The 20,692-nt window shown below is 38.0% G+C and overlaps 1 protein-coding gene across 1 annotated transcript in view; it reads right to left on the bottom strand.

Moving 5' to 3' along the window:
• Positions 1 to 18,640, bottom strand: part of LRRC69 (leucine rich repeat containing 69) — a 76,632-nt gene extending 57,992 nt beyond the window's left edge. The window contains exon 1 of the mRNA XM_069600661.1: positions 18,458 to 18,640. Within this exon, the coding sequence (XP_069456762.1) occupies positions 18,458 to 18,640 (183 nt within the window). The remainder of the gene's footprint in view (positions 1 to 18,457) is intronic.
• Between the last annotated feature and the right edge of the window lie 2,052 nt (positions 18,641 to 20,692).

Raw genomic sequence — 20,692 nt, forward strand, 5'->3', positions numbered from 1 at the left:
CCCATACCATTCTCCTTAGTGATTGTATCAATTTACATTCCCAGCAATAATGCAAGACTGTTACCTTTTCTCCATACCCTCTTCAGCATTTCTTCTTTGTAAATTTTTTCATGTTCACCATTCTGAACAGTATGAGGTGATATTCTTTGTAGTTTTGATTTGTGTTTCTCTAATACTAGTGATGTTGAGCATCTTTTCATGTATTTATTAGCCATCAGTATGTCTTCTTTGGAGAAATGTCTGTTTAGGTCTTCTACCCAATTTTTGATTGGATTGTTTGCTTTGAGTTGAATGAGCTGCTTGTATATTTTGGAGATTACTCCTTTGTCAGTTGTTTCATTTGCTATTATTCTCTTCCATTCTAAAGGTTTTATTTTCAACTGCTCACACCTCTGTTGTTTAGTCACTCAGTCATTTCCCACTCTGTGACCCCATGGACTGCAGCACTGCCAGTCTTCCCTGTCCTTCACTATCTCCTGGAGCTTGCTCAAACTCATGTCCATTGAGTCAATGATGGCATCCAACTATCTCATCCTCTGTTATCCCTTTCTCCTCCTGCCTTCAGTCTTTCCCACCATCAGGGTCTTTTCTAATGAGTCAGCTCTTCACATCAGGCAGCCAAAGTACTAGAGCTTCAGCTTCAGCCTCAGTCCTTCCAGTAAATATTCAGGATTTCCTTTAGGATTGACTGGTTTGACCTTGCTGTCCAAGGGACTTTCAAGAGTCTTCAGCACCACAGTTCAAGAGCATCAATTCTTCGGGGCTCAGCCTTCTTTATGGTCCAACTCTCACATCCATACATGACTACTGGAAAAACCACAGCTTTGACTATATGGACCTTTGTTGGCAAACAATGAGAATTTTATTAATACTTCTTTTTTCAATCAAGATTCATTTCTTTTCCTTCTCTGATTGCTGTGGCTGCTAGGAATTCAAAAACTATGTTGAGTAATAGTGGTGAGAATAGGTACCCTTGTCTTGTTCCTGAGGAAATGCTTTCAGTTTTTCACTGTTGAGAACAATATTTGCTGTGAGTTTATCATATATGGCCTTTATTATGTTGAGGTATGATCCTACTATACATACTTTCTGGAAAGGGTTGTTTTTTTATTAAATCATAAATGGGTGTTGAATTTGGTCAAAAGCTTCCTCTCCATCTATTGAGATGATCATACAGCTTCTAGCTTTCAATTTGTTTATATGGTGCATCACATTGTTTTATATGTATGTACTGAAGAATCCTTGCATCCGTGGGATAAAGTCCACTTGATCACAATGTATGATCCTTTTGATGTGCTGTTGGATTCTGTTTGCTGGAATTTTGTTGAGGATTTTTGCATCTATGTTCATAAGTGATAGTGGCCTGTAGTTTTCTTTTTTTTTCCCCTAGCATCTTTTGACTGGTTATGGATTCAGGGTGATGATGGCCTCATACGTTCAGTTTAGTTTTCCTTCCTCTACAATTTTCTGGAGAAGTTTGAACAGTATAGGTGTTAGCGCTTCTCAAAGATTTTGATAGAAATTGCCTGTGAAGCCCTCTGGCCATGGGCTTTTGTTCATTGGAAGATATTTTACTACTCTATTTCCATGCTTGTGATTGGTCTGTTCTTAATTTCTATTTCTTCCTGGTTCAATTACAGAAGGTTACACTTTTCTAAGAATTTGTCTATTTCTTCTAGGTTGTGAAATTTATTAGCATATACTTACTTGTAGTAGCCTCTTCTGATCCTTTGTATTTCTGCATTGTCTGTTCTAACTTCTCCTTTTTCACTCCTAAGTTTATTGATTTGAGTCTTCTCCCTTTCTTTCTTGATGAGTCTGGCTAATGGTTTGACAATTTTATCTTCTCTAAGAACCAGCTGTTAGTTTTATTGATCTTTGCTATTATCACCTTCATTTCTTTTTATTTCTGCTCTCATCTTTGTGATTTCACTCCTTCTACTAACTTTGGAGCTTTTGTTCTTTTTCTCTTACCGTAAGTATAAGGTTAGGTTGCTTATTTGATGTTTTTCTTGTTTCTTGAGGTAGGTTTGTATTGTGATAAATTTCCCTCTTAACACTGCTTTAATTGCAATCAATGTCTTGAGATGAGTGTTTTTCAATTCCTCTTTTTATCTCTTCACTGACCTCTTGTTCATTCAAAGTATGATGTTTAGCCTTTATGTGTTTGTGTTTCTATAGTTTTGTTTTGTTGTTGTGTTCTTTTTCCTGTATTTGGTATCTAATCTGAGAGGACTGTGGTCAGAAAACCTGCTTGAAACAATTTCATTTTTTTTATAATTTACCTTGGCTTGATTCATGACACAAGAGGTGATCTATCCTGGAGAAAGCTCCATGTGAACTTGAGAAAAAGTGAAATCTGCTGTTTGTGGATGAAATGCCCTGTGGATATCAATTACGTCCAATTGGTCCAATGTATCCATTAGAGCTTGTGTTTCCTTATTAATTTTCTGTCCGGGTGATCGGTTAAGTGTCAAAGTCCCCCAATATTACTGTGTTACTGTCCATTTCCCCATTAATTGTTGTTAGCATTTGCCTTATTTATTGAGGTCCTCTTGAGTGCATATATATTTTTAATTGTCACATATTCTTGGATTGATCCTGTAATCATTATGTAGTGCCCTTATTTCTTGTAACTATTTTAAAGTCCATTTTATCTGAGTATTGCTACTCTTTCTTTTGATTTCCATTTGCATGAGTATCTTTTTCACTTTCATTCTGTAGGTGTCATTACCTCTGAATTGTGTCTCTGGTAGACAGCATATATAAGGGGTCTTGTTTTTGTATCCATCCAGTAATTCCATGTGATTTGGTGGTAGCATTTATTCAACTTACATTTAAAGCAATTATTCATATGTATGACCAACCTAGATAGCATATTCAAAAGCAGAGACATTACTTTGCCGACTAAGGTCCGTCTAGTCAAGACTATGGTTTTTCCTGTGGTCATGTATGGATGTGAGAGTTGGACTGTGAAGAAATCTGAGAGCCAAAGAACTGATGCTTTTGAACTGTGGTGTTGGAGAAGACTCTTGAGAGGCCCTTGGACTGCAAGGAGATCCAGCCAGTCTATTCTGAAGGAGATCAGCTCTGGGATTTCTTTGGAAGGAATGATGCTAAAGCTGAAACTCCAGTACTTTGGCCACCTCATGCAAAGAGTTGACTCACTGGAAAAGACTCTGATGCTGGGAGGGATTGGAGGCAGGAGGAGAACGGAACGACAGAGGATGAGATGGCTGGATGGCATCACTGACTCGATGGACGTGAATCTGAGTGAACTCCGGGAGTTGGTGATGGACAGGGAGGCCTGGCATGCTGCGATTCATGGGGTCACAAAGAGTCGGACACGACTGAGGAACTGAACTGAACTGATGATCCTATTACCACTTAATTTATTGTTTTGGGGTTTTTTGTAGGCCTTTTCTTTCTCTTATATTTATTCTCTAGACACATCCCTTTAGTATTTTTTGTAAAGCTGGTTTGGTGTTGCTGAATTTTCTTAATTTTTGCTTGTCTGTAAGCTTTTGATTTCTCCTTCAAATAGGAATGAGATCCTTGCTCAATAGCATAATGTTGGTTGTAGGGTTTCTCATTTCATCACTTGAGTATATCAAGCTACTCCCTTCTGGCCTGCAGTTTCTATTGAAAGATGAGCCGTTAGCCTTAAAGGGATTCCCTTGAATGTTACTTGTTGCTTTTCCCTTGGTGCATTTAATATTTGTTCTTTGTGTTCAAATTTCATTAGCTTGATTAATATGTGTCTTGGCATGTTTATCCTTGGATTAATCCTGTATGGGACTCTCAGGGCTTCCTGGACTAGAATGGCTATTTCCTTTCAAATGTTAGGGACATTTCTAATAGAATCCCCTCAAATATTTTCTCAATACTGTTTCTTTTTGTCCTCTTCCTCAATTTGTATATGGGTGTGTTTAATGTTGTCCCAGAGATCTCTGAGACAGTCCTTATTTATCCTTAGTCTTTATTTGGCTCTGCTTCCTTTATCCACCAATCTATCTTCCAGATTACTTATCCATTCTTCTCCCTTAATATTTCTGCTATTGGTTTCACATAGTGTATTTTTAATCTCAGTGATTTCGTTGCACATTGCAGATTGTCTCTTCTTTATTCCGTCTAGGTCTTATTAACCCTTTATCATATCTTCTTGATATGTGCATCCAGTCTATTTATCTGAGCCTCTAATTTATTTTCAAGATTTTGGATCAACTTTACTATCATCATTCTGAATTCTTTTTCAGGTAGAATGCTTATTTCCTCTTCATTTCTTTGTCTTATGGGTGTTTCCATGTTCCTTCATCTGCTACACATGTCTCTGCTTCTTCATTTTGCTTAATTTACTGTGTTTTGTGTCTTCTTTATGTCACCTGGAAGATCATGGTTCTTAATAATTGTGGAGTCTGTCCCCCATGGGTGGGGTTGGACTAGTGCTTTGTGAAGATTTCCTGGTTGGAAGGACTTTTGCCTGTGTTCTGGTAAACAGAAGTAGATCCTGTGTCTCTGAAGGGCAGTGCATGTCCAGTAGTGTGTTTTGGGGTGTCTATATATTTGGTATGGTTTGGGGCAGCCTGTCTACTAATGTGCAGATTTTGTTCCTGTCTTCCTGAAGGACTGGTGTGGGGTGTCTGAAGCTTACTGGCCTTTGGGTGGGCTTGGTCATAGTGTTGAGATGAAGGCCTTTGGGAGAGCTCATGCCAGTTAACATTCCACGGGGTCAGAAGTTCTCTGATGGTCCAAAATCCTGGACTCAGGTCTCCCAGCTTGGGGGTTTACATCTGACCCAAGACTTCACAGGCCATATAGCATAGAAGATAAGACCTGAAGATTAATGGTGAAAGCACACTGAACAGCCCAGAAAACCCAAAGAAACTCACATCCTTACAAAGAAAAAAGAAGACAGAAAAAGGAAAAAGAAAAAAAAAAGGAGGGGGGATAAAAACAGGAGTCAAAAAAGAAGAGAGCAATCAAGCCAATAAATCCTTAAATGAAAATGAATAACCAAACCTAGACTAGCAAGAATACAAAATCAAAAGCATAGCCAAAAATGCAACATAACTAAAGGGTACTTTGTTGACTTTGCCAAGAAAGGTCCATTTTTTCAAAGCTATGGTTTTTCCAGTAGTCATGTGTGGATGTGAGAGTTGGACCATAAAGAAGGCTGAGTGCCAAAGAATTGATGCTCTCAAACTGTGGTGCTGAAGACTCTTGAAAGTCCCTTGGACAGCAAGATCAAACCAGTCAATCCTACAGTAAATCAACTCTGAATATTCATTGGAAAGACTGATGCTGAAGCTAAAGCTCCAATACCTTGGCCACCTGATGTGAAGAGCCAACTCATTGGAAAAGACCCTGATGCTGGGAAAGAATGAGGGCAGGAACAGAAGCGGGCATCAGAGAATGAGGTGGTTGGATGGCATCACTGACTCAATGGACATAACTCTGCACTAACTCTGGGAGATAGTGAAGGAAAGAAAAGTCTGGTGTGCTGCAGTCCATGGGGTCACAAAGAGTTGAACATGACTTAGCAACTGAACAATAACAAAAACTGTAAAAATAGGGAAATTTATTTAAAAATTAAGATAGTTTTAAAAAGTAAAAAGTTATACAAAATAAAAATGGAATAATATAGAAAGACCAACACTAGAATAATATGAAAAAGAATAACAGAAAATTATATAAGAGTGGTAGTAAGAGGAATGTCCTTCTGATTTCTGTATTTTCCATCCCACATAGTGTGCTCCAGTCAATCTACTTACTCAGAAAGTTCTCTAGTATTTCTAGGAAGGTCTCTGGACCTGTGTGGGCAGAGTAGGGTCAGCACAGTCTCAGACCTGGACTTACTCCAGCCTGTACTTGCTCCCAAGGGCCACAGTTGCCCCTATAATCCAGTCTCAGGCTAATCGCGAGGATTTAGTTTGCTACATCTGAAGCTGCAGGAGCTAATTCCCTTTCTATTCTTCAGTCACATAGCCCCTGGTGTTCAGCTTTGGTTTGGGGCTAACATTTGCTTGCAGGTTGCCCTCCAGTGTCTGTTCCCCACCTAGGCAAGACAGGGCAAAGACCAAGGCTTATTAGGGCCACTTTTTCAATTGGGCTGGGGAGAAGGTAGTATATGACATCACTCAGTGTGATGTACCAATGAGTGTCTGCAGTAGCAGAACCTGTGGTATGTCGTTACAGTCTGAGATGTCACGTGTGCTCTCCCAGAGGAGTTGGCCTTGGGTTTTGAGTACCTAGGAAGAGCCAAGCTGCTCAAGCTCTGGGCAAGGTGTGGGCAGTAACCTGTGCTGCTCAATACCTGGTGGCAGATGTTATCTGGGGTTGGGACCCCAGCGGCAGTGTTTTGTCTGCTGTCAGGCACTTCCCCTAGCTTTGGCAGTAGCTAGTGGCTTATGTTTCCTGCTCTGGGATCATAAACAGCAGTCACATCTAATGCCAGCAGCACTCTTACCGGTTTGGCCAGTTTTGGTGGCCACTGATGGGCACACAGCCATTGTCTGTTGACTACACGGAGTTAAGAATGGCCTGGGAAGAAAGATCTCTCCTCTCTGGGACGGCCAGTCTTTTCCCTCAACTCCCTCAACTGTGTCGTACTAGACCCCTCAGAGTTATCTTTACAGCAGCCAGCACCAGTGCTCTCTCCTGGGGCCGAAACCTGAGCCTGAGCCTCAGCACCCCACCCCTCCCTCTGCTGCAGGCAGGCATGCCAGCCGCTCTCTGGCTCTTACACGCTGTTCGGCAATGACCTCTGTGGTGAATTCTCTCCATTTTGCCTTCTGAGCACCGGATGTTGCACTTCCGTCCACCCTGTCCATGATGGGGTTTCAAAGTGTGCAGAAACTTTTCCTCTTTCATGACTCCCTTCCCAGAATGCAGGTCCCCATCCTGAAATTTTCTCTTTTTTTTAAATCTTTATCTTTTGCCCTATCTCATTCTAAGGAGACCGGCTTGCCTTTTTGGAAGTCTGGGTTTTCCTTCCAGCATGCAGAAGGTGTTCAGAAGGAGCTGTTCTATATGCAGATGAATTTTTGATGCATTTGTGGGGAGGGAGGTGATGGCCCCATCTTATTATTCTTCCATCTTGGAAGTCCTCCTCAAAATAGACTTTAAAATAAAGACTGTTTCAAGAGACAAAGAAGGTCACTACATAATGGTAAAGTGATTAAACCAAGAAAAAGATTTAACAATTATATTTATGCACCCACCATAGGAGCACCATAGGAGCATCTCAATAAATAAGGCAAATGCTAACAACAGTAAAAGGTGAAATCAAAATAGTAAGGTATTTTAACACCTCAAATATACTAATGGACAGATCTTCAAGGCAGAAAATAAATAAGGAAATACAAGCTTTAAATGACAAAATACACCAGGTAGATATAATGGATATCTATAGGACATCCCAGCTGAAAGTGACAGAATATAGAATCTTCTCAAGTGCACAGGGAACATTCTCTAAGATAGATCATATTTTGGGTCACAAATCAAGCCTCAGTAAATTTAACAAAATTAAAATTTTATCAAGCATCTTTTCTGACCACAATACTATGAGATTAGAAAACAAGTATTAAGTTAAATATTAAAATAAAAACATGCTAGCTAAACAATACATTACTAAATAACCAAGAGATCACTTAAGAAATCGAAGAGGAAATTTTAAAAATACATAGAAACAAATGACAATGACAACATGAGGACCCCAAACCTATGGGAGGCAGTAAAAGCACTTCTGAAAGGGAAGTTCATTGCAATTCAACCTCACCTCAAGAAACAAGAAAAATCTCAAGTAGACAATCTAACGTTACAACTAAAGCAACCACAGAAGGAACAATAAAACCTAAACTTAGTGGAAGAAAAGAAATCATAAAGATCAGAGGAGAAATCAATGAAACAAAAATGAAGAAAATGAGAGTAAGGATCAATAAAAGTAAAAGTTGGTTTTTTAAGAAGATAAAATTGATAAACCATTAGCCAGATGCCTCAAGAATAAAAGGGAGAGGATTCAAATCAGTAAAATTTGAATTGAAAAAAGAAAAATTACAACTGACACTGCAGAAATACAAAGGATCATAAGAAAATATTACAAGCAACTACATGCAAACAAGATGGATAAGCCAGAAGAAATGGACAAATTCATACTAAAGTACAACATTCCAAGACGGAACCAGGAAGAAATATAAACAGACCACTCATATGTAATTAAACTGAAACTATAATTATAATCTTCCAACAAATTAAGGTCTAGGACCAGATGGCTTTACAAGCAAATTCTACCAAACATTTAGAGAAGAGCTAATGCCTATCTTTCTCAAACTATTCCCAAAAATTGCATGGGAACGAACACTCCCAAACTTATTCTATGATGGCACAATCACGCTGATCTCAAAACCAGACAAAGACAGCACACACACAAAAAAGAAAATAACAGGTCAATATTACTGATGAACACAGACACTACAATCCTCAACAAAATACTAGTGAAAAGAATCCAACAACACATTAAAAGGATCATACACCATGATCAAATGGGATTTTTCCTAGGGATGCAAGATTCTTCAACATTTACACAATTCAATCAGTGTGCTACACCATATTAACAAAAACTAAAAACCATCTGATAGTCTCAATAAATGCAGGAAAAGCTTTTGACAACATACAAAACCCATTTACGATGAAAAATCTCCAGGAAGTGGACATAGAGGGAACCTACCTAAACATAATAAAGGTCATTAAAACAAACCCACAGCAAATATCATTCTTGAGAGTAAAAAACTGAAATCATTTTGTCTAAGATCAGGAACAAGGCAACAATGTCCACTCTCAGTACTATTATTCAATGTAGTTTTGAAAATCCAGGCCAAGGCAATCAGAGAAGGAAAAGAAATTTTTAAAAATCTCAGTTGGAAAAGTAGTAGTAAAACTGTCACTGTTTGCAGATGACATGATACTATACATAGAACATTCTAAAGATGCCACCAGAAAACTACTAGAGCTCATCAGTGAATTCGGTAAAACTGCAGGATACAAAAGCAATGCACATAAATCTCTTGTAGTCCTATAACCTAACAACAAAAGATCAGTAAAAAAAAATTAAGAAAACAATCCTGTTTACCAGTTCAAGAAAAAGAATAAAATACACAAGAATAAACCTACCTAAGCAGACAAAAAACCTATGTGAAGAAAACTATAAGACACTGATGAAAGAAATCAACGATGACACAAATGGAGAGACATATATACCATGTTCTTGGATCAGAAGAATCAATATTGTGAAAATGACTATACTATCTAAAGCAATCTATAGAGTCAATGTAATCTCTATCAAATTACTAATGGCATTTTTCACAGAATTAGAACAAAAATTTTACAGTTTGTATGGAAACACAAAAGACCCAGAATAGACAAAACAATTTTGAGAAAGAAAAGTGGAGCTGGAGGAATTAGGCTCCCCAATTTCAGACTATACGACAAAGCTACAGTCATCAAGACAGTATGGTATTGGCCCAGAAACAGGAATATGGATCAATGGTACATGATAGAAAGCCCAGAGATAAACCCACAGGCATACAGTCACCTAATCCATGACAAAAGAGGGAATAATACACAATAGAGAAAAGACAGTCTCTTCAATAACTGGTGCTGGAAGCAAAGGAAACTATAAACAAGGTGAAAGACATTCCTTAGAATGAGAGAAAATAACAGCAAATGAAACTGACAAAGCATTAATCTTCAAAATATACAAGCAGCTCATTCAGCTCAATACCAGAAAAACAAACAACCCAATCATAAAGTTTGGGACAGAAGACCTAAATAGACATTTCTCAAAAAAAGATATACAGATGGCTAATAAACACATGAAAAGCTCATTATTAGAGAAATGCAAATCAAAACTACCATGAGATACCACCTCACACCAGTCAGACTGTCCATGATCAAAAAAATCTACAAACTAAATGCTGGAGAAGGTGTGGGGAAAAGGGAACTGTACTGCCCTGTTGGTGGTAATGCAAATCAATACAGCCACTATGGAGAATTCATGGAGATTTCTTTAGAAACTAGGAATAAAACTACCATATGACCCAATAATCCCACTATCTGTCATATACCCTGATGCTGCTGCTGCTGCTGCTGCTGCTAAGTCGCTTCAGTCGTTGTCTGACTCTGTGCGACCCCATAGATGGCAGCCTACCAGGCTCCCCCATCCCTGGGATTCTCTAGACAAGAACACTGGAGTGGGTTGCCATTTCCTTCTCCAATGCACGAAAGTGAAAAGTGAAGTCGCTCAGTCATGTCTGACTCTGAGGAAACCATAACTGAAAAAGACACATGTACCACCAATGTTCATCACAGCACTATTTACAATAGCCAGGACATGGAAGCAACCTAGATATCCAACCTAGAAAGATGAATAGATAAAGAAGTTATGGTACATATACACAATCTGACTTGGACAGAAAAAGGAATACATTTCATTCAGCTCTAATGAGGTGAATGAACCTAGAGCCTATTATATAAAGTCATGAAGAGACTTTACATATGCATATACATGGAATCTAAAAAGATGGTACTGATGAACCTACCTGCAGGGCAGCAACAGAGACACAGACATAGAGAACAGACTTGTGGACACAGGGGTAAGGAGCAGAGGGTACGAATTCAGAGAGTAGCATTAAGACAAACATTATTATATGTAAAATTAGAGAGCCAGTGGAAATTTGCTGGATGAATCAGGGAGCTCAAATCCAGGGTTCTGTGACAACTTAGAGGAGTGGGATGGGTGGGAGGAGAGAAGGAGCTTCAACAGGAAGGGGACATAGGTATACCTATGTATACGGCTGATTCATGTTGACGCTTGGCAGAAACCAACACAATTCTGCAAAGCAATTATCCTTCAATTAAAAATAAATTAAAAAGCAAAAAATTAATTTTTTTAAAAAGTGGTGCTGAGAAAACTGGAGAAGTACATGTAAAAGAATGAAACTAGAACACTGCTTAATACACAAAAAATAAACTCAAAAAGGATTAGAGACTATAAAAACTCTAAGATGAAAACACTGGTAAAACACTCTTTGATAAAAATTACATCAAGGTTTTTTTTGACCCACCTCTTAGCATAATTAAAATAAAAATAAACCAATGGGATCTAATTGAAAGCTTCTGCACAGCAAAGTATAAGCAAGTTGAAAAGACAACTCTCATAATGGGAGACAATACTTGCAAATGAAGAAATTGACAAGGGATTAATCTCCAAAATATACAAAAAACTCATGAATTCAATATCAAAACACACAACCCAAGGACAAAAATAGGCAGAAGATCTAAATAGATATTTCACTGAAGAAGACATACAGATGGCTAAGAGGCCCATGAAAAGATGCTCAACATCACAAACTACTGTAGAAATTCAAATCAAAACTACAATGAGATATCACCTCACACTAGTTAGAATGGCCATCATCAAAAAAAAATCTACATACAAGAAAAAAAATCTACACATAGGAAATGCTGGAGAGGGTGTGGAAAAAATGGAATCCTCTTGCACTGTTGGTTGGAATGTAAACTGATATAGCCACTATGGAGAACAGAAAGGAGGTTTCTTAAAAAACTAAAAAGCTAGAACTATTATATTATCTAGCAATCCCACTACTGGGCATATACCCCGAGAAAACCACAATGCAAAAAGAAACATATACCCCAGTATTCAATGCAGCACTATTTACAATAACCAGAACATGGAAGCAACATAAATGTCCACTGACAGATGAACGGATAAAGAAGTTGTGGTCCATATATACAATGGAATATTACTCAACCATAAAATGGAATGAAATCAGACCCTTTGTAGAGATGTTGATGGACCAGAGCCTGTCATACAAAGTAAAATAAGTCAGAAAGAGAAAAACAAACATCTTATATTAATGTGGAATCTAGAAAAGTGATATAGATAAACCTATTTGCAGGGCAGGAATAGAGACAGACATAGGGAACAGACGTGTGGATACAAAGGCGGGGTGGAGAGGGCTGGATGAATTGGGAGATTAGGACTGACATATATATACACTGCTGCTGCTGCTAAGTCGCTTCAGTCGCCCGACTCTTAGTGACCCCATGGACTGCAGCCTATCAGGCTTCTCCGTCCATGGGATCTTCCAGGCAAGAGTACTGGAGTGGCTTGCCATTGCCTTCTCCGAGCCTTGTGTTGCTAGTCAGACCATAAAGGTGATAATAATTTTAATAGCAACACTAATTTATTTAATAGATCCAATGTCAAGTACTGAGTTTTTTATATATTAAAATTTAATTCTCAAATGTGAAGACAAAGACCTTGTTTTTTTCACATCTGTATCCTCAGGACCAGCATAGACACAAGATGATGAATGATAAGTATTTGTCAAAAGAATGGACATGTAAGACGGAGAGTTGGAACAATATATGTATTAATAGTATTTAAAACTGCCATCTTCAGACAACTCAGGTTTTCTAAGTGTATAAAATAATAAAACAACAGAGCTGAGAGCACCTCAAGAGACTTCATTTTATACATGTATTCAATGGTTGACCTTGAAACGCAACTTAATCTCTTTCTGAATCATAAATTTTATTATCATATCAGTGATAATAATAACTTCCTTGAAAACTTCCCTCCTAGCACTGTGCCAGCACTCAATACATGGGGGATGCTTCTATTCTATCTCATACCATTTTGTATCAAAATGGTACAAAAATTTAGAAACATTACTTTTCAATTAGGAACTTAAATATCAACACTATTTTAACGCCATGTAAGTGTTTATATATATATATCACGGGAGAGTTTCAATCATTACTAATAAAACTACAACCTGTAGCAACACAAAAAAGAATTCTAATTAACTTTAGAAAAACACATTCTTGGATTTTACAGAAAACTGTTAAGAGTAAAAATTATCATCTTTGAACTATGACATAAGCATGACCAAGTTATGAAGACCACAAGGACTCTTACATCATTTCACCTGAAAGCCACAACGTGTCCTGCCTGCTTTTTCTGTTATATTTTTTTCCTTAGCACTAATCACTACCTCACATTCTGACTTGTTCTGCTGTTTCTTGCATCTCTTCTGACTACAGCATAAGCTCCATGAAGGCAGGTATTTTCACCTGCTTTTAATTGCTAAGTTACCTGAGACATAGATGGTACTCAACACTTAAGTGTGGCTTTGAAAAAATGAAAGCAGAAAATGAGGCCCATAAGAAAGCCTTCCTCAGTGATCAATGCAAAGAAATAGAGGAAAACAACACAATGGGAAAGACTAGAGATCTCTTCAAGAAAATTAGAGATACCAAGGGAACATTTCATGCAAACATGGGCTCGATAAAGGACAGAAATGGTATGGACCTAACAGAAGCAGAAGATATTAAGAAGAGGTGGCAGGAATACACAGAACTGTACAAAAAAGATCTTCACGACCCAGATAATCACAATGGTGTGATCACTCACCTAGAGCCAGACATCCTGGAATGTGAAGTCAAGTGGGCCTTAGAAAGCATCACTACAAACAAAGCTAGTGGAGGTGATGGAATTCCAGTGGAGCTCTTTCAAATCCTGACAGATGATGCTGTGAAAGTGCTGCACTCAATATGCCAGCAGATTTGGAAAACTCAGCAGTGGCCACAGGACTGGAAAAGGTCCGTTTTCATTCCAATCCCAAAGAAAGGCAATGCCAAAGAATGCTCAAACTACCACACAATTGCACTCATCTCACATGCTAGTAAACTAATGCTCAAAATTCTCCAAGCCAGGCTTCAGCAATACATGAACCGTGAACTTCCAGATGTTCAAGTTGGTTTTATAAAAGGCAGAAGACCCAGAGATCAAATTGCCAACATCCGCTGGATCATGGAAAAAGCAAGAGAGTTCCAGGAAAACATATGCTTCTGCTTTATTGATTATGCCAAAGCCTTTGACTGTGTGGATCACAAGAAACTGTGGAAAATTCTGAAAGAGATGGGAATACCAGACCACCTGACCTGCCTCTTAAGAAACCTATATGCAGGTCAGGAAGCAACAGTTAGAACTGGACATGGAACAACAGACTGGTTCCAAATAGGAAAAGGAGTATGTCAAGGCTGTATAGTTACCCTGCTTATTTAACTTCTATGCAGAATACATCATGAGAAACACTGGGCTGGAAGAAGCACAAGCTGGAATCAAGATTGCCGGGACAAATATCAATAACCTCAGATATGTAGATGACACCACCCTTATGGCAGAAAGTGAAGAGGAGCTAAAAAGCCTCCTGATGAAAGTGAAAGAGGAGAGCGAAAAAGTTGGCTTAAAGCTCAACATTCAGAAAATTAAGATCATGGCATCTGGTCCCATCACTTCATAGGAAATAGATGGGGAAACAGTGGAAACAGTGTCAGACCTTATTTGGGGGGGCTCCCAAATCACTGCAGATGGTGACTGCAGCCATGAAATTAAAAGACACTTACTCCTTGGAAGAAAAGTTATGACCAACCTAGATGGCATATTCAAAAGCAGAGACATTACTTTGCCAACAAAGGTCCATCTAGTCAAGGCTATGGTTTTCCCAGTGGTCATGTATGGGTGTGAGAGTTTGACTGTGAAGAAAGCTGAGCACCGAAGAATTGATGCTTTGGAACTGTGGTGTTGGAGAAGACTCTTGAAGAGTCCCTTGGACTGCAAGGAGATCCAGCCAGTCCATTCTGAAGGAGATCAGCCCTGGAATTTCTTTGGAAGGAATGATGCTAAAGCTGAAACTCCAATACTTTGGCCACCTCATGTGAGGTGGAAAAGACTGGAAAAGACTGTGATGTTGGGAAGGATTGGGGGCAGAAGGAGAAGGGGACGACAGAGGATGAGATGGCTGGATGGCATCACTGACTCGATGGACGTGAGTCTGAGTGAACTCTGGGAGATGGTGATGGACAGGGAGGCCTGGCGTGCTGCGATTTGTGGGGTCGCAAAGAGTCGGACACGACTGAGTAACTGAACTGAACTGAAGATTAAATACCTATGTTTAGTTGGTGAACAGCTGAACAGGTTGAAGTACCCAGGACTTCCAGATACTCATCCAGGGCTCTTTTCAGCTCTCCAAGCGCTCTCTTTTCTGAAAGTTTTGTTTTCTCTGTTAGCAGCTGGCAAAATGAGCAATACTTCTGAAATGTGTAAATAATCTCTATCCATCATTTGCAGATTTCTAGCACATTTGAGGTGCTTCTAGAATGGGCTTCCCTGGTAGCTCAGAAGGTTCATTCACCTGCAACATGGGAGACCTGGGTTCGATCCCCGGGTTGGGAAGAACCCCTGGAGAAGAACTGTGTAAATAATCTCTACCTCTCATTTGAAGGTTTCTAGCACATTTTATTTGAGATGCTTCTTCAACACCCATTATAAAAGGGAAATACATTTTTTTTCCAAAAGTCCACAACATTGGAGATTCTATATGAAAAATATTGGCTAGTTCATAACAGTCAAACAATAATGCCATGAGCCTGCATGTTTGTAAAGCACTTTAAAGATGGACCACAAAAAGCCTAATTTCTATCAGCTGAATTCTTCTTTAAAAGTAAGATGTGATTTCTTCTTTAAAAGTTAAGAGCTGAGCTGAGCCAACACCCTGTTAAAGGAAACTGAGCTGGGAAGTCAAAATTTAGAGTCTCTCCTAATAGTCAAAGGATGAGGAGGAAAGTAACAAGGGAGCCACAGGAAGACAAACTAATGATCAGACTCATCATCTTTTTTTACCTGCGGAAGTATATTTTGCAATCTATACTCTTTACTAAACAACTATTAATCAAACAGGAGAGAAGAATACACATGTTTTCAAATATGCAAAAGTTCAAAAAATCTAATTACCACATACCTAGTCTAGGGTGGGGCTTCCCAGGTAGTGCTAGTGGTAAAGATCCTGCCTGTCAATGCAGGATATAAGAGATTCAGGGTCCATCCCTGAGTTGGGAAGATGTCCTGGAGGAGAGCATGGCCACCCACTCCAATATTCTTACCTGGAGAATCCCATGGACTGAGTAGCCTGGCAAGCTACCGTCCAAGGGGTCACAAAGAGTTAGATATGAGACTTAGGATACACGAAGATCGGGATGATGCCTGGAGAATTATTTCTAGAAAATGAGTAAACCAAAAAAAAGAAGAAAATATGGTTACGGGAAACACTGATTCCAATTCAGGAGAAATGCACAAGGATATTCGAGCAGGAAGTATTCACCTAACCTAGATTAGCTTAAACTGGGGCAGGAGGATGGAGGCTCCTGGAAGAAGTCACCCAAGGAAAAAGCACATTTGATAGGATATGTAATATGATCAAGTTCAAAATGAGGCCATGACAAAGGAAAAAGGTACAAGAATAAGTGAAAGACATTAGGAACTCCAAGGTAACAAAAACAGTATATAAGGACGAAAATATAATCGTAGTACTTTGATTGGCTCCATGTACATTTCCTAAAGGAAATCAACGCTGAATATTCATTGGAAGGACTGATGCTGAAGCTGAGGCTCCAATACTCTGGCCACCTGATGCGAAGAGCTGACTCATCAGAAAAGACCCTGATGCTGGGCAAGATTGAAGGTGGGAAAAGGGGACAACAGAGAACAAGATGGTTGGAGGCATCACTGACTCTACGGACATGAGGTTGAGCAAACTCCAGGAGATAGTGAAGGACAGGGAAGCCTGGCACGCAGCAGTCCATGGGGTCGCAGGGAGTCAGACACAACTGAGCCACTGAACAAAATGATACTTACTTATTAATAATATACATTTTAGAATTTTAGAATTCTTCGAGACAAAGATTTAATCATGGTTATTACTGGGTACATTGTAAATACTATACACCTCATAAAAGTAAGAAGTTTATAATTTGTGAAGAGGAAGAGAAAACGTGAGCTGAAAGTAGATTACAGATGCTAACGCTGCCATCTTACCAAGTGGAGAGGAAAAAGACTGTAGCTGATGAAAAATAAACAAATGTTGGGAGATTAGGACTGACACATACACACTACTATACATAAAACAGATAACTAGTAAGTATCTACTGTATAGCGCAAGGAACTCTACTTAGTACTCTGTAATGACCTATATGGGAAAAGAGTCTAAAAGAGTGGATATATGTATATGTATTACTGATTCACTTTGCAGTCCATCAGAAAATAACACAGCATTATAAATCAACTATACTCCAGTAAAAATTAATCAAAAAAGAAACAAAGGTACATTTCAAAGATAACTATGAAGAAACTAAACATATTAATAATTTATATTTGGAAGATGATGAAGATTGATATTTAAAATGGACATATCAAGAAAAGAACTAAAAGCAGTTATATAAGGAAGTCAAAATTGTGATTTCTTAAGAACAAATGGACTGTTACTCTAATGAAAAAAAAAAATCACACAAAGGTGGAGAATTGGCTCACTCAAATTCCAAATTCTTTTACATAAAACTCCTCTGTCACATTAGAAAAGTCCAAATCTTTACTGTCATTCTGTAACTCAAAGGTCCTTTTGGAAGTTATTAAAGGGGGAGTTTTGGAGTATTTCCCTATTTCTTGGAAAGACATGGGCACAGATTACAAACTCAAATAATTTTGTAAACCTAAGAAATGAAGTAGGTGAAGGTAAGAAAATAAGAGCTGTTGTTAGTAACTCTCAACTCAAAACTAATGAACTATAATGAATTACTGTTACTTAGCTGGTTAGAGATTCTTTCAGTGCTGATGACAGTTTAGAAATGAACAAAAAGAAAACTACAAAGTTAATATCCCTTGCCTGCTCCCAACTTTAAGATTTTTAGTAGCTGGAGTTTCACAGAGATGTCGTTCATCAGAAATACTTAACACAAGCATCTGGGATTCATTCTGTTGCTCTTTACAAGGGATATTCTTTATTTAAAATGCTAAGTTTCTTTTAAGGACTACTTCATAAGAAATCCATGTTGTCCTTCCCATTTCCTTCCAGTACTCCATTTCAAAGTGTAGCCTGCTCTAGGAAATTGAAAAGAACTCCCCTCTAATATCAGAAATCTCTCTTCATTCCACACCCAACAGCTTCAGGATAGTCCCCAGGGTATACAGCCTCTCAGGGATCTTCAAACTCACTTTGAGATGGAGCCCCAAGGTAGACAAGTAGATCCAGGCTCCCAAGCCCTCTCCAAATGACAGCCTCCAGAAAAATAAGTGTTGCAGAGGCCTAACCCTCTGATACCAAGTGTGGGCCACAGAGCATATGAATAAATTGAAACATCTCCCCCTACCATATGTAATTCACTAAAAGAGAAAACCATCTGATGCTGTTCCAGCAACCATCCACATTAATTCTCCAGGGAGCTAAGTCTCCAGTGATTGAAGCCTTCTCCTCTTAATTCTTTTTTCTCTTCCTATCCTCTCTTTCCACCCTTAGTTGAAAAAGATAATGCTGTTTCTTACCTGGGTCAAGTTGCTTATCTCTGGGCACACTTTGGAAATTTGGTTATTCTGAAGGTACAGTGTCTTCAGGCCTGGCAGTTTTTCTAACACTGAGGGCATCTTTGTTATGTTCTTTCCATTTAAGGTTATGATTTTAGTGTTTTTACCACCCTTCAGTGCTCTTATTAACAACCTTTCAGCCATGGGTATGGAAGAGAAACAGGTTCCTTATTACCCATCTTTGGAATCTCTAATTGCAGAATTGGTGTGTCATGGAAACAAAAACATTCTGAGATCTATCATGCTGAAGGTGGGAGCACTGGATAATTTCCTGTGTAAAAGGTAGGGAAGGAAAATAACTGATTCCAGTTATTTTAGGTTTAGGGCAGCAAATGTACAAGATGAGCCTAGAATATCTTATACCAGAAACATGACATTACCAAGGACTAATGAGATCACATCAAAAGAACATACAAGCGGGCTTCCATTAGTCTAAAATGGGAAAATTTGAGAATCACAAAGAATGACGAATGGACCAAAATAAATTAAAATCTAGAGCTAATGGTATCATAAAAATAAAAGAAAGCCTCTGATTACATTGGAAGTTGCTGGGGAACCAACTCTTAAGACTGAAAAATAATAAATGGAAAAAAGTGAAGCACTTATTCTGCTTTTCCAGTACAAATCATATTTTTGTGTAACCTAATAAAGTTCTTACTCATTGAAAAATTGAAGCCAATAAATGAGGAAGAAAAAAACAGATTTAGAAAAATCACCATTTTTGCAAAACTAATGAAATAATGGATATATAAAGATAACTGGATGCTAAATGCATTAGGTGAGAGGTTGACAGGGAACTTTCCAAGTATGAAATCAGGTTAATTACCTACTAATCAATTTTACCATCACTAAAATTGAGAAAATCATATATTGTTTTTAGGTTTATCATGGTGTCATACAATAAAAATTACACAGTATCAATATTAAATATTCTTGAATCTGAGTTTAATCATGCTTCTATATCTAAATACCATTTACAGAAAATATGAGGGATAGAAAAAAGCTAAATTAATCTCAGGGAAACAGTCAGACAAATCCCCAAACTGGGAAATTATATAAGGCAAATGATATATAATATTTAACCAACAAGTTATGTCACTAATAAAAAGATGGGAAAACTGTTATGAAAAATGAGACTTAAGAAAAACAACAGTCAAACGCAGCCTGTGAATCTTGTTTAGCTCCTGATTTGAATAAAAATATTTCAGAGTCAACTGAGGAAATTTGATCATGGACAGTGTATCAGATAACAGGAATTACTAATTTTGTTATGTATAATAATGACATGGTAGTACTCTTTTCTTAAAATGTACCTAACATTTAGAAATGGATCTGAATTTTCAGGTGAATTTTTTTTTAATAAGTGGGGCAGAAAAGTGAGTGGAAAAAATAGATCAAATAAGATTGACCAAACATTGGTAATTATTAATGCTCAGTAATAGGTAATAGGGGTTCATTATATTATTCTTACTATTTTTTGTATAATCTTTGAAAATTTCCAAATGAATGATTAAGACAAAGGCAAAAGAGTAAGGGAAAAGAGATAAGGGCAAAGATATTTGACTAGAACCCCACCTGGGCTAGTTATGAGGCTTGGAGGCATTAGGACTACATATGCACCACATCTGGAGGGCTCATTTCCAAACACTTGAACACTATAAAATGCATTCCGCATTCAAAGCGCTCAGAACACAATTCCATCTTCCTCTGTAACTCCCTCTATTCATTCAACGAACATTTAGAAGTACCTACTATGTGCGACACTGTTCCACTGGGAATAAAAGAATGAAATAAAATGACAAAAATATCTCAATGAAATTACATTCTAGAAGGAGGAGAAAAAACAAGCAAGTAAGTAAGGTGTTAGATATCTGGCACTAGATGCTACAAAAAAAAATAATAAAACAGGTAAGAAGTTTGCAATTTTAGAGTAACCTGAGAAGGCTTCACTGCAAGGGTGCTATCAGAGACGGGAGCTTTTCCAAATAAGATGGCGAAGCAAGTGCAAAGAAGAATCATTAAATTTATACAGGTTATTATAATGAACATCAGTATCATCATAACACTAAAATAAAAGGTGCTGATTAATAGAGTTCCAATTGCTAGAATCATCATTTTTGGGGGTACTTAATCACTGCTCTTTTTATTGAAATATCTCTTCCAAACCTTCCAAACCTATTTTCCAATGTCTTTATT

Source organism: Ovis canadensis, chromosome 9, assembly GCF_042477335.2.
Source record: "Ovis canadensis isolate MfBH-ARS-UI-01 breed Bighorn chromosome 9, ARS-UI_OviCan_v2, whole genome shotgun sequence".
Classification (NCBI taxonomy): Eukaryota; Metazoa; Chordata; class Mammalia; order Artiodactyla; family Bovidae; genus Ovis; species Ovis canadensis.